The following is a 14,238-nucleotide window of genomic DNA, read 5'->3' as shown; positions in this document are numbered from 1 at the left end:
AGGTTACTTAGAAGGTTTTTGAAGCTTATTTGAATGAGGTCTGCAAACTTGATTTTTTTTTGGCATTTACTAGGACCAATATATTTTGTAAAACGAATGGGCAAAACAGTCTGGAAGACTGCTAGTTTGCTTCATTAATCCAATTCCCTGATGCTGGTTGATGACCTTATTCTGACACAGCATGTTTCTTTTCTCAGATATCAATGAATGTGGCTTCTGGAATCATGGCTGTACTTTGGGCTGTGTGAACATCCCCGGTTCCTATTACTGCACCTGCCCAAGAGGTTTTGTTCTGCTGCCTGACAGGAAAACATGTCACGGTAAGTAGCAGTGATGCAAAACCATCTCCAGTATGATATTGGAGATAGTTCTCATATAACACCAAAACCTCTGCCAGTTTTGTGTGTTGCATTGCTCCCTTCCAATCCCTTATTATGTAAGTAGGATCAGCTTAAACCAAGTGAACCAAAGACAGATGGCAAGTTTAAGAAAGTGTAAGTCACACATAAGTAATCAAGTATGAGCCTCTTGGGGAGCAAAAAGGAGTCAGGTTTAATGCATCTGTGTGTCTGGTTCTAGATGCCTGCATGCAGTCCTCGTGTTGAATTACAGGCCTAGGTTTAATGGTGTTTGGGGAGTTGTTTGCCAGCTAGCACCCTCACCTCTGGGGAACTTGCACTCTGTCAAGGTTTGTCTGTACAGTGGCATGGCTTGTGCACTGACTTTTCTTCAGCAGCAAAAGCTAGCAGCACAACTTATGCTGGTATAATATTGAAATACGATAAGTGGGGCAAAGAACACAGACTGTCATTTTCTTGATCATCGAGAGTCATTAGGGATAACTGGACAGTAGACCATTTGGAGATGCTGATAATGGATGATAATTTGATTAGTCGCATACAAGTAATGAAAAATCTGATTATGGTATGAATGCACTTGTAAGTAGGTATCTTATGGGCCTTAAACCCCAGACTAGAGAGACCTCTCTGCTCAGATTCAGATCTGTGGCACATTACAGGTGCATAAGCAATTACATCATTTTAAATGCAGTCTCTGAATTTGGCTCACTGTCTAACCTGCATAATGATTTGCATAGTCTCTGAATGAGCAGCTTACAACACCGTCTTTTTTCTTTTCAGGTCAGGGTTGATAACTTTGCTAATGTGCATGAAATCAATAAAATTAAATGCATAAGCAAGTTTACAATGAGCAAGACATCACATTGTTTATTCTGGGTGGCTGCTGTACTTTGGGAAAGTATTTTTTTTTCTTTTATCAATTAAAATGTGTATTAAAAATATACTTGAGAGAATTATCCATTTAACGTAAGTGGTTATAAACTAGGAGGCTGTCTAAACCTGGACAAATGTGGAAAAACAAAATGCAGAGAACACAGACAATTCGAAGGAAATAACAAAGATCTATGTTTGAGCAAGCTTCAAGAACCATGTTTTAGTCATAGTAAGAGTCAGAGGTGAAAAGTTTTGTTCTTTCATCAATTTTTGTTTGAAACCTCAAGGAGGCACTTCTCTTGCTCTGTTAAGGAGGATCCAGGAGCAGGATTTAGTGGCCTAAGCATGGGTATCCAGGGTGTGGGAGACAGCTGCACAAGGCAGCCAGGTGTGATAAGGACCTATAGGAGACCTGCAGCCAGAGGCTGTCGGGTGGTGGGATATCCCTCTGTGTCCAAAATAACACTTAGACGCTGTGCAACTTAGTCCTACTCTGGATGACTAGATGAACCATATGCCTACATTTTGGGTGCCTCAAATTAGATAGAAAATAATGTTTTTCTAACACAGGCTAGGGATGCAGCATGGACAGTATAACTCCATAACTACTGCAGCACAAGGCAGATATGTCACCATCAACATACCTTGAGAAAGAGAGAGATGCAAGGTGAGAAGTCCACGTGCTGACCAGACATTTTGATGCTTTGTCCTCCAAGTCCTGTACGAAGCTTTTCATCCAAAGCCACAAGCTCTGGTCAGAAAGAAACAAACAGTCCATGAGATCAGTTTCTTCACCCCCTTCACTGTGTTTAAAGGATTAGAGCAACCAGGTTCAGAGTGCAGCTGCCTGGGAGAAGGCAACTGCTACAAACCATTTAAGTTGGTGTATACAGCTGATTCAAAAAAGCAGCCGTGGGAAACCTGCGTTAATTCCAGTCTGCCAGGGGGTGCTGCCATATGGTTCTGGCGGGGGTACAATGAGATGCAGCACTGCAGGGCAGAAGGTGAAATGAGGATATCCTGTAGAATTGCATAAAAGAGAAATAAAATAACAATAATAATAAATCTTAAAAAATTGTTGGCACTACAACTATTATAATAGAAAGTAAAAGGAAACTCTTGCTAGGTCCTTGGATGGTTTTGCCCCTATAGCCTCAAAAATTACCACTAAGGAACATGGTTGTATTTCTGGAAGGTTCATCTCCTATTTTCATTGGTTTTAATTCAGTCACCTTGGGAGAAGTAGGAAAGTAGTTTTTCCTTATTGTCTTTCCATTTAGTACTTATTCTTTAAGTCTACCTTCCTCATAATTTTTGAAGCCTGATCCATTTTAGATGAAATGTAAAAAATAAAAGTTTTGTAAATTATTTCTATTTTGATAACACTCCTTCATAAAAATTTGGAAAATTTAAAGCTGATCATTATAACGACTTCATGACCCAGCAACAATTTCAGATTTTTCCTTTGCTGTAATTAAGAGAGGGTGGACAAAAAAAGGAGGAAAAAAATACCATCAAACAAACAAACAAAAAAAAGCAAAGAAACAAAAACCCAGAAGAAAAAAAAACAAAACAAAACAGAACTGTTGTTCTCTCTGCTATCACTTTTCCTTTTCCTCCTTTTTTCTTTTTCTTTCTTTCTTTTTCTTTCTCTCTTTCTCTCTTTCTCTCTCTCTCTTTCTCTCTTTCTTTTATATATGAAAAGGTTAAGAAATATTTTAATTTTTTTTTGGTGAGGAGTAGTAAAAATGTTTCCTCTCATTTATGATTTTTTCCCCCTCTTTACATTACTTTAGAGCTAATTTCCTGTATAAGTAACGAGACTAAATGTAGCCATGGTTGCCTACAGACATCTAAAGGGCCTGTTTGCTTTTGTCCTGAAGGATCTATACTCAAAGTGGATGGCAAAACATGCACGGGTAAGTATTTAACATTTTTCTTGCTGTAGTGACTGCCAAACTCTGTTTGTTCTTGGCACTGAGAGCCAGAAGTAAATGATGGCATTTTATACTCATTTTGCACAGCTGTAAATGATTGTACAAGATAGGAGGCAATGAAATGTCAGGCTCTTTAAGTGCTGAGATGTGCAATATTCATCTTCATTTTTAATAGATGTTTCTTAGCAACAACATCCAATATTTACAAGCCAAATTCTTTTGTAGTCAGCACAGACCAAGGCATCTCCCAGATGTTTGTTGCAGGAAAAATCTGCAATTTATATTTGAGAGGAATCATAGGACAGATGGTACAAAATTAGGGCTTGGGTATAAGCTGAAGACGACTATCAACATCACGAAACCCAGGATCTGACTCACTCTAACTTGCAGCAATTTCATGTAATTACCCACAAATGGAATTTTTGCAGTCAGAGTATTTGGAGTTGCTCCACCTACTTAACTGTCATTCCACATTCCAGCAAGCTTTCCAAATTCAGGAAGCTGTAGATTTTCAGTTGTATTTCTTCAGTCTGTGGATCACGACAGCTCCATTAATGCCAGCCTTATGCCTTGACAAATACCCTTCCCCTTTTACAACCCATACATGCTTTGGACTGCACTGTATACGTGGATTCAGTCAGTGTTGCTGTTTCACTGGGGACGCTCCACTGCATAAGTTCAGGTTGGCATTGCACAGCCCCAGGAAGAAAGAATGATTTCATTTCATATGAAATCTTGGCTTGTTGTATCAGAAAGCTGTTGTATTTCATCAGTTCAGCATCCTATCCTAATTAACTTCTGGGGAAGAATAGCATTGACTAGCTGCTGCTTTGCATGGAGTGTAGTCTATGATAGAATTTTTCTTTTACATTGGATGAGATTTCCATGGGACAAAGAGTTATCTGGGATAATCAACACATGGAAGCCCTGGTCATATATTCCACTCTCCCTGCATTCCCACCTTTTGTTATGAATTTTCTGTAAAGGCTCTGGAAGAAGCTGAAATTAATTTGCTTTCATGTCACTAGACTTCTGCTTTCAACACGAGGCCTTTCAGGAAATCTCTTGGTCACTGAGAGGCTTTACACTGTAGAAATCCTAACCAGAGTGGATTATTTTCTTGCTTATACTTATGATTTTGTTGTATTTTTTTCTTAGGATGGCAAAGTTAAAATTTTCAAATGCTCTGTTTAAGGTTGCACATCTCCAGATAATGGTGGCTGTAGTCAGATATGTTCTTCTTTAAGCCCGTCCTCCTGGGAGTGTGCTTGCTTTCCTGGATATAAGCTTCAGGGAGACAGAAAGCACTGCACTGCTATAGGTCAGTATCTTGACATGCCTATATGTTACTGCCAAAAAAGTAAAAACATTTCAGAGGCTTTCAAAGTGGGTAACATAACCAGGATGCATTTTTGTATTAGTTCTAGGTTACTTTGTGAAACTTGGGAAGTATTTTTGTTTGGAAAAATAACCTGTTTTAGAAATGTGTTAGAACAAACACCATAAGTATACAACTCAATCTCCCTCACAAGAGATTCTGTCTGTTATCCAGCTTCTGCATTTCACTTTGGGCCCCTGTACAGCAGTGGTGTATCTGCAGTAGTCAGGTGGTTGTACATTCAGACAAATGTGGGTGTAATTTCTGCCCAGTGACAAAAAGCTGGGGTTGAAGTGTCTACATCTGGAGAACAGGGCAGGGAATAGGCTGTTGAAGTACCTTCCCTACAAGGATATTTCTCTCCCATTGACCCCAGAAAACCCAAGTATTTAACATCCATGTCTGAATTCCAGACCCATCAGTTCCTTCTGAGATAAGGTCAGACCCTGGTGAGCACCAAGAAATATGCAATTGCAGGAGAAAGAGGATGAAAGAGAAGCTTATGATTTGTTTTAGCAATAGGAGAAAAATTTATTTGTTGGGAGACAGCAATTTTCTTGCTTTTAATGCAAAAAGGCTTCTCACAGACAATAGATGAGTGTTCTTGCATTTATGGTGATGTTGTGAAATGCAAAGGGATGGCTGTCTTGATGCTAATTCCCTGAGTGTGCCACGCAGCGGAGATAGAGACTGCCTTTATCACAAATTTTGAGGATGATCTTGGGCAAGATGTTTGTCCTGAAAGCCTGTACACATATTTATCTTTGTCAGAGGCAAGCAGGATATAGCGCAAGGGTATAGGGCATTTCTTCTTACTTCTGTTCCCCATTTTGTCTTCTACTGTTACCTGCTTACAATGCTAGCTTTTTGAGTTGAGAACACTTATGTTATATTTGTACCGGGTACAATTAATCCCAAACTTGCCTTTAGCTTAGTTATAAGAACAGAAATAATGTTCTCTTGGGAAATAGTTTTAGACTGCCAAATTAACAAATTAAAGTGATGCATGAGGTTATCTCAGATCTGTGTGAGATTTAAATCTAGGATCCAAAGGTGATAAATCTAATACAATAATATAAAATACTACCAAATTCATTTTGTCCTTCTCTGTTATATGCTTAAGACATTTGTCTGGCATTGGAGATGGGAAGATGGCTTAAAGTCTGAATTTTACTTTCAGGTTTTTAAATCTTCTTTTTGTTTCTTCGTTACGTAAATAGCATCTTGGTTTGTGTGGTTATTTACAGTTTCACAGAGTCAAAGCTTCCATTGCTCACTTGGGGTTTGCCTCCGGTATTTACTATAGTTAAATGGGGATGAAATTAATTTGTTCTGAAAAAATGTTCATGGTTATACAGAACAGAAAAAAATATGAAATAGGAAAGAAACAAACAAAAAAGCAGCACCCAGAATTTTCCTTCTTCAGTAATTAAGACATTTCTGATTATATTATTAAAGCGGCAAAAAGAACGTGGAGTAACAGACTGTATGCAGTAGCTGTCACTCCCACTTAGAGCATCCTGTGTAGCGATGCAGAACAGAGATGACTTTGAACCTGGTGAAACTAATGTATGTGCAAATTTTCACCAACAGGCCCCAGGCCATTCCTGCTGTTTGCAAACAGCCAAGATATCCGCCGGATCAGTTTTGATGGAACGGATTACACAAGTTTACTTGACTGGCAGATGGGAATAGTCTTAGCTCTGGATTCTGACCCAGTGGAAAGTAAGGTAAGGTATTAAAAATGAGAGGATTTTGAAGTGTTGCAAGGACAAATGGATTGGGCTTTCATATGCCTTAACCTTTCTGCTGTCAGTGATCCAGATTACACGTGCTGCGTGTTGCTCTTTTGCCTGTGCAGGAGCACTGTACAGGATGCCAAACACTAGTTGAAGAGTTTCATCCTTAGCTTACTAATTTAATGTGCTTTGTACATTGACATGGCTAATTCACAGGAAATTAGGATTTCTGAATTCATGCATGACTTAAATTTTGTGTGATTGATTGTTTTCTGCCTTAGGATTTCAGTACTGTTTTCTGGAAATATACTGTTTGTTTTTCCACGGGGTAGCTGTAAAAACAGCAGTGCATTTTGTTCTGTACAGCTCCTTGCCACAATCTCTGCTAAACCTAGAAGTAATCATAACAAGAATTACATCCTTATGTCCCAACACTACTGAACAAAACTGCTGAACACTTGCTGGGTTTATTGTTCTTATGATATGTATTCCTCATATTACAAGATATTCCTGTTGGAAAGAGGAGTCTTCTCTGCAGAAAGAGCTCTTTGGATGTGTGGCCACCTCCCAGTGCCCTGCACTCTGCCTGCAGAGTTTGGAAGAAGAGCTGAGCTAAACTTTGCTAAACTTTCTGTGGCAGATAGTCATTTTTTTCAATAGTGAGGTTCATTTACACTGTAAAAGTGATAAAAAAAGGTACCGGATGGTAAAGTGAAAGGCAATGAGAAGCTCAGTTAAGCTGCTGGAAATGTCTCAAGGCCTGGGTGGACACAGCTAAGCAAATGGGAATGTTACTAGATCCGTGTTACAGGAGGATCATTTCAGGCTTTGCTGGAACATGGCCACTTGCCTCTGAAACAAGGCCCTGCTGAGGAGCTCGCAGTTGTTCTGCACTCTACCGAATGTGAAAAAAACACTGCGGTGGCAGGGGAAGTGCACATTTGTTGCCCTGTGAGGTCTGCAGTGCGGAGGTGAGGGGATGCACACTGAGCCAGCAGGAATCCAGCAGTCCTGTCCTGGCAGCGCAGGGTCGAGGTGCAAGGTAAACTGGCTCTGCAAAGCTCTGTTGCTCCCATGGTAGTTGAATTAGCTGGTTTAAGGCAAGAGACTTCTCTACTGCTTCCTTTGGCCTCATGCTTTCTCTTTGGTTGTTACTATTTGCAAAGAAAGCCTCAGCATGGTTTTGTATATGGTTCTGCTGTACAGTGTTTGGAACCCTCTGGATATCAAATACAGGACAAATTTACTTTTTCCTCATTGGAAAATGTGAAATTAGTTCCCCCCCCCAGTAGAAATCTTTTATTTTAACCCAAACCTGAGAAGCCTCTTCTAGAATTGTTGGAGTCTTACAGAATCAACACCTGGCAAGAAATGCAGATATACGCTGCCTGAAAGAGACAAAACAGAAGCACACTATATGACTCCCTTTCCCCTTCCATCTCCCTAACACATATACAGTACTACTCCCTCCCCTGACCCCCCTTTTTCAAATGAGCTGGCAGTGAAATGATAACATGCTTCCTTTTGCCTGCTCCTGCTTTTTCTTTCTCAGTTGTTCTTCATGTGAGGTAGCTGCTCACTGCAACAAAACCATAGGATATTTAAGGGACTGTATGTAGGGCAGCCAGGATTTACAGCTAAGCACAAGCAGCCTGTAGAAGTTATCCTGGCTGAAGGATATATGCCCTTTATTTGTTCAGGGATCACAGGTTACCCATGCAGCTTTCCGTGAATAAGCAGTTCAGGGAACTTCCAAGATGAAAAAGTTCTTCCAGAAGAGGAAATATGAGACAAGGAAAATAAAGCAGAAAGTGCTTTGGGAACTAATCATACCTCATCTGTTATTTCTTCACAGATTTACTTTGCCCACACTGCCTTGAAGTGGATAGAACGAGCTAATCTGGATGGCTCAAATCGTGAAAAAGTTATTCATGAAGCTGTAGATATACCCGAAGGCCTTGCTGTTGACTGGATTAACCGTAAATTGTATTGGACAGACAGAGGGTACAAGCTCCACTGTGCATTTATGTCAAAGCATGCCATAAAATATTTGGAATAAATGACTGGTGATACAGGAATAGCTGAGATATCACTCTAAATTCAGTAATGCTTCACATTCTGACTGGATAACTGTAATCTCCAGTGTATACAGTTGGAAGGCTCTGTAAAACTGAAATGCTGGAAGTTCACTTTGTCTGCCATTGTATTTTTATCTTCGTCTTTCCAAGGAGCAAGAGTTTAGACTTAGCTGCAAGGAATCTAAAGCATGTACTGCATATATACATATATGTATGTGCAGATGCATGTGAATGTATGTATACACTCAGACATACACACTGTGTGTCTGAGTGTGTATATATATATATATAGGTATATTTATATATATACTACAGTATTATGGCACTGAGTACATCTTGGGCAGAAGTCAACATTGTTTACAGCCAAACTCATGCCCCTTAAAGCTGAGGGAGAGTCTTTGTCAATTCTCTCTTATTAAAGGGGAATGACCACTGACAGACAGTATGACTTCATGTTTCAGTTGGTACCTAAACTTACATGTGGAGAGAGAGAAACAAAATTCACCTTTGATAAAAAGGCAGAGTCAGATAAGGACATGCAATGATGGCTCCTTGAAGAGCAGTCATGATGCTTCAGTATAACCCATATTTTATCAGTTAATAAAACGTGATTTTAAAAGTCCCGAGCACCTTCCCTCTCCCTGTTAGAGATGCTGCTAGGCCATTTCCTTGCTGTTAGGTACAAACTTGTCTGCACGGTCATACTCCCGTATAAATGTGAAATGGGAAATTGTGCTGCTCATCTCCATAAGACAAGAGCCAAGGAGGGAGCCATGAATCTATATCTGCCACTTCCTTTTCACTCACTGGTTTTGCCTGTTTGTATTACACATATATAGAAAATGTGTGTGTGCGTGTGTATATATATGTAAATTTCTCCTTCCATCCTCATGTAGATTTTCTTGACATGGAAAGCTATAGGCTAGCTTTCAGGGTAGAGGCTGATATTTATTCAGCAAGGTGGATTTTCTAGGAATGAGCATCTACAGTTTTCTGAAAAATAAATTGGATTGGGGAACAGGCAACATAGGTTCTATATTTGACTGCTGTAGATTAGATGAGTGATCATAAGGACCTGCTTCATTCCTCCCTGTAAAATAGATATGCTATGTAAATTGTCTGGAGATTTCTGGATGAAAAATGCTATTGAAAACAAAAATTCTTTACACATTTGATAATGCTATTTAGTTAGGAGCTGGTTTTCTTCTTGACTCCCTTTAAAGCTTAGATTAATCTATTAGTGATCATACTTCCAACTCATTATTTGCCCAAAAAAGGAGAACTTCAGGTCCTCGGTAGAATAGCAGGTATTTTATCATCATGCCCTGGACCAGATAATGAAGCTGTAACATGAATTACTTGTAGATAAAACAACTGGACACTCCACAGCAGCAGGATTACTTACTGTCTTTGCAAAATTATTTATTATACTTTTGTGCTAAATTAAAGCAATGCAAAAACTTAGTACATTCTGCCTGAGAAGGTAATTAAAAAGATAGCAGGGAGGACCTAACAGTGCTCTGTGTGTTGCAGGAAGGCATGCATTGAAAGGAGCAATTTGAATGGAATGCAAAGAAAAATGATCATCTGGGAGGATATCTCCCAGCCCCGAGGGATTGCCATTCACCCATTTGTGAAGTAAGGAGTGATAAACATGGTTAACTGTGTAATACTTAGGGAGGTTTTTTTCAAAATGAGCACACCAGCCTTGCCCTTTTGGCAGACAAAAAATGCATTAAGCCTGAGGTTCGGACAGTGGAGTAAAATGAACTGCAGTGCTTTATTGCTAGTTTTTTATTGTGGTCTGGGACATGCTGATTTCTCATATAGATTTAAAAAAATATCAGAAGCATTGACTATATTGTATACAGTTTAATCTAAAGAAAAGCAAAATCTGCTGAAGTCACCCTGATTGAAAATCACTTTGAGTTTCCATATGTATCGGTGTGAAGAAGATAGACATTTTTTTGGCCATGCTTCAGTTTCCTCCACAATATATGGCTGTGGAGGTGTGCTGATTTAAATACACCTTATACCTTCTTATCTAGTGCTGAGATAATCACAGAAATCCTGAATATTCAGAATTGTTGATGAAATTCTTAATCAGTGGCAAAGTCCCACAGCTTTCCATCTATATAACTGTAGTAAGATAGTTTTAAAGGGATTCAGAACTCTTCTGATGAGTTTTTTTTTCTTTTTTGATGCATATGTTCTGCTGTTACTAAGTACTGATGAATGAAACCAAATTGAGAGGAGTGTTTTGTTAGCTATACTGTGGACATAAAAGATCTGAAGGAAACTTTCTGTAGAGGTGGAACATGGTAGAGATGTTTTGCATGAAATATTTAAGAACGGGTATGTTCAGGGAGATTATTTAAAGTGTCAGTAGAGGCAGAAAATTTGTACAGCTTGAAAGAAAGTCTACAAGTGGAAACAGAGAAGGAAACATCACTAAAACCTCCTTTATTAGAGCGTTAATGGTGAAAGGAGCAACAATGTCCATAACAGTAAAGTTCATACTAAAAAGGAATCTGAGACAGATACAAGACTATCAAGAATACTGATCCCTGCATTGGCTACAGCAAAATTACTCATGTAAATAAAGCTAAGCAAATCTGTGGGTGTCCCTGTAAACCTGACAAAGGCATCTAATGTCTTGGAAGGCTGGAGTCCAAAATTCAAAAGCAATTTGTGGTTCTGGCTATCTATGATTTGAGCTGCTGTCTTGCACTGTTCCTTGAAAAACATTCAGTGGGATTCAGCATTCCTTGTGTAACACTGAGGACTCTAGAGGGAGACCCTGAGAACTGGGATTTTATTAAAAGAAGAGGTGAGACTTGTTACTGGTTTATTTTTTAAAAACAAAATAACCTGAGGACTGTTGTTTGCTTTCCACAGGTGGTGGGTAACTTGGGTTGCATTTGTGCATTGCTGTCATTTAGCCAAATAGCTGGCTAATGCAAGTCCTATATGAGGATTTGTTAGAAAGTGTAAGTGGGAGTTGTTTTTCAAAGGCTTTGTGCCAATGAACATAGTGGGGATTCTGCATAATTTATGGCAAGTTTTAAAAGATCAGCAGCTAATATATTTGCTTGAAGCACATACCTTTTCTTCCAAGCCTCAGGCCTGTATTGTGCTGATCTGATCTTCCTGCTTTGAAAGAACTTGGTGGAGTGGATGAGTGACTTCTTGTGTGTGTTTTGTTTTCTAAAGGAGATTATTCTGGACTGAAATGGGGGTCCATCCCCGGATTGACAGCTCTTCATTAGAAGGCAGCGATCGTCGAGTTATAGCCAGCACTGGGCTAGTGAGTCCCAGTGGAATAACTCTTGACTACTTAGCCAACAAGTTGTACTGGTGTGATGCTAAGCTGTCGGTGGTTGAGAGTACAAATCTGGATGGTTCTGATCGTCGAATTCTTGCACAGAATGATGTAGGTGAGGCTTTGAGGTTGATAATTACCTACTGCTCTCGTCGGTATGCCTGTGTGTGTGCTAATGTGACTCTGCACGTGAATTACCCATCACTGGCTGTGGTGTAGGTCCCTTGCAACCCTGTGCTAAGGTTTATGGCATCACTTTATTCTCCATTCTGTCACCCAGATGACTTTTGCATATTCTTTTTAGCAAAAGAACACCTTTCTAACACTCTCTGCTTTTACAAATCAGCCACTTTGCATTATACAGAGATCTCCTCTGCCTTCACCAGAGAAGTAAAAAGAAGGAAAAAATTAAAAACGTGTTTTGCTTGTTCCATGCAAGACTGCCTAGTTTAATTCAGGTTTTGCTGTGTTTATTATGCCAGTGAGTTATATTGACGTAAGCTGGAAGAGAATTAATTTGGCCGTTAAGGTCCTTGAGCAAAGAACCTGCATCTGCACAGTGCTGAACACTGGAACGATTCTAAATACACAATAGGCATTGAATGGAAAAGTGATTTATGCAATATGCTGGTAGTTGTTATTGCTGAGATTGCTATTGTTTGACACGTAATTGTGTTTTTTTGGATCAAGAGAACAGAAGTATTAGCAATGAGGAACTGATGTTGTATCATGTTTAAAGTAAAACGTGTTTAACGATCTCATACATGGTAAATTAACTTCTGGAGAGGTTAATTCCTTTTTGTGTTTGACATCTCTCTGGGGACCAGACTTGTTTTGTTGGTGTACATACAAAACATGGGCAGAATGAGGACTCTTGGCTCAATACCATGACTGGCATGGTAGAGACTTCACAGTTCCTGTTAAGCTGATGCTGTTCTAGGCTCTGCTCTGCGAAGGACTGTGTTCATCTCCCGAGCCAGATGCCCCCTCACTTGTTTGGAGGTGTGCAGAGTGAGATTTTGGAGGGAGCAGTGTTCTGCAGTCCATAAGACATCAAGAGCCCTGAGCAGTGACTTGACACACTCCTCTTCCGTGGATGCACATGTTCTGGTGTACGCTCTGCCTTGCAGCTGACCTGTGGAGGAGGACGTGGAAGCCTGCTGAATGTTTCACTTTGTTTCTCCACAAGGAATAGGACAGTGTCTTATGGGGAGAGAACAGAGAAGGAGAGCTAGGAGCGCTGGAGAACCACAGGGTATGGGAAAGGTGTAGGTTTTGGACAGTGATATATGGATGACTGGAGGTGGGAGAAAAGGACGTCGATGCCTGTATGGAAAGGAGTGAAAGAGAAGTGAAGACCAGCAGGGGAGTGAGACTTGATACCCTGAAGTTATGCTAAAGTTATTAGTGAGACCAGAATTCAGCTTCTGTTCTTGGACAGCTTTACCCTGGAAGAAGGGAAGGCAGCATCTGTTCATACACACACTGCTGTAGCACGAATTTTATTACACCAGCTCCCTCTAGTGCCCCTGTACTGAGAATTCATTCAGTATAACTGCAAGTAAAATAAGTAAGATTAGTTCTGTTCTTGTCCTAACCCCATTTTTAGCTGTAAGTAAAACAGCTTGTAAGCACTCATCCAAGGCATTAAACAACACAACCATTCTTTTTCTTTATGCAATGGCTCAGGTTTGCACTGTTTTGGAAAGGCTTCTGCTTACATGTGACTATTAACTTTCCTCTTCCTGCTATACCATTAATGACATTGCACTTCTATTTTTAATCCTTAATGTATTTATAAGTGGAGAGGTTAAGGAATTCCTGGTCAAAGCAGGGTGTTTTTTGTTGGTAGTGCAAGCTATAGATCCTCTGAATGTGAATGAATGTTTGGATGGAGACAATGTGTAGATCTTGGGCTAGTTGCTCAAATTTAATGAAATGAAGAGCTAAGAACCATGACCAGTAACCAAGCGCAGTTCAGTGGAGGTGGTGAAATGCTAGCAGAATAAAAATATGCTCTTAAACTTAATATTTAAGAACATTTAAATAATGTTGTAGAACTTTTCTTATGTAGGATTGTGGTATTTTAGCTCATTTGTGGTGTATTTAAAATATACCAACACATACCATTTCTCCAAGGTTCTAATTTATCAAATTAATTTGTTTTGTTTATTAGCTCTGTTTTTTCTTTTTTTTTTCTTCTTTTTCTAAAAACTAATACCTCTTAGGGTCTCACATTCATTACTGAGGTTAAATAACACCTAGTTGAGACCTACATCCAAATATAAAAGCACTAAGCATAAAATCACGTGTCTAAAAGACATCTGTAGATTTCTAGCACAGATAACGTTGGGTTACCAAGGAAAAACTGCTGTACTCTGAACTCGGGGTCTAAACAGGTGTCTAGATTCCCTTAGTAATTAATGAAAAGAGAAGAAGCTTCCTGGATGATCTATTGCATCCTATAATTTGTATCAGCTGCTGCTGTTAGCTAGCTGACAGTGGCTAACAAGTCACAGCCTACTGCTGCTAGTGGGATGAAGTAAGGAAAA

The 14,238-nt window shown here is 39.5% G+C and overlaps 1 protein-coding gene across 1 annotated transcript in view; it reads left to right on the top strand.

The window, feature by feature from the left end:
• The window catches only part of EGF (epidermal growth factor), a 58,429-nt gene that overhangs the window by 23,550 nt on the left and 20,641 nt on the right, over positions 1 to 14,238 (top strand). Inside the window, exons 8-14 of the mRNA XM_035560006.1 lie at positions 198 to 320; positions 3,029 to 3,151; positions 4,365 to 4,490; positions 6,141 to 6,277; positions 8,142 to 8,290; positions 9,898 to 10,002; positions 11,578 to 11,801. Of these exons, the coding sequence (XP_035415899.1) occupies positions 198 to 320; positions 3,029 to 3,151; positions 4,365 to 4,490; positions 6,141 to 6,277; positions 8,142 to 8,290; positions 9,898 to 10,002; positions 11,578 to 11,801 (987 nt within the window). The remainder of the gene's footprint in view (positions 1 to 197; positions 321 to 3,028; positions 3,152 to 4,364; positions 4,491 to 6,140; positions 6,278 to 8,141; positions 8,291 to 9,897; positions 10,003 to 11,577; positions 11,802 to 14,238) is intronic.

The sequence above is a fragment of the Cygnus atratus genome, chromosome 4 (genome assembly GCF_013377495.2).
Source record: "Cygnus atratus isolate AKBS03 ecotype Queensland, Australia chromosome 4, CAtr_DNAZoo_HiC_assembly, whole genome shotgun sequence".
Taxonomy (NCBI): Eukaryota; Metazoa; Chordata; class Aves; order Anseriformes; family Anatidae; genus Cygnus; species Cygnus atratus.
This window is presented reverse-complemented; position numbering and strand designations above follow the sequence as displayed.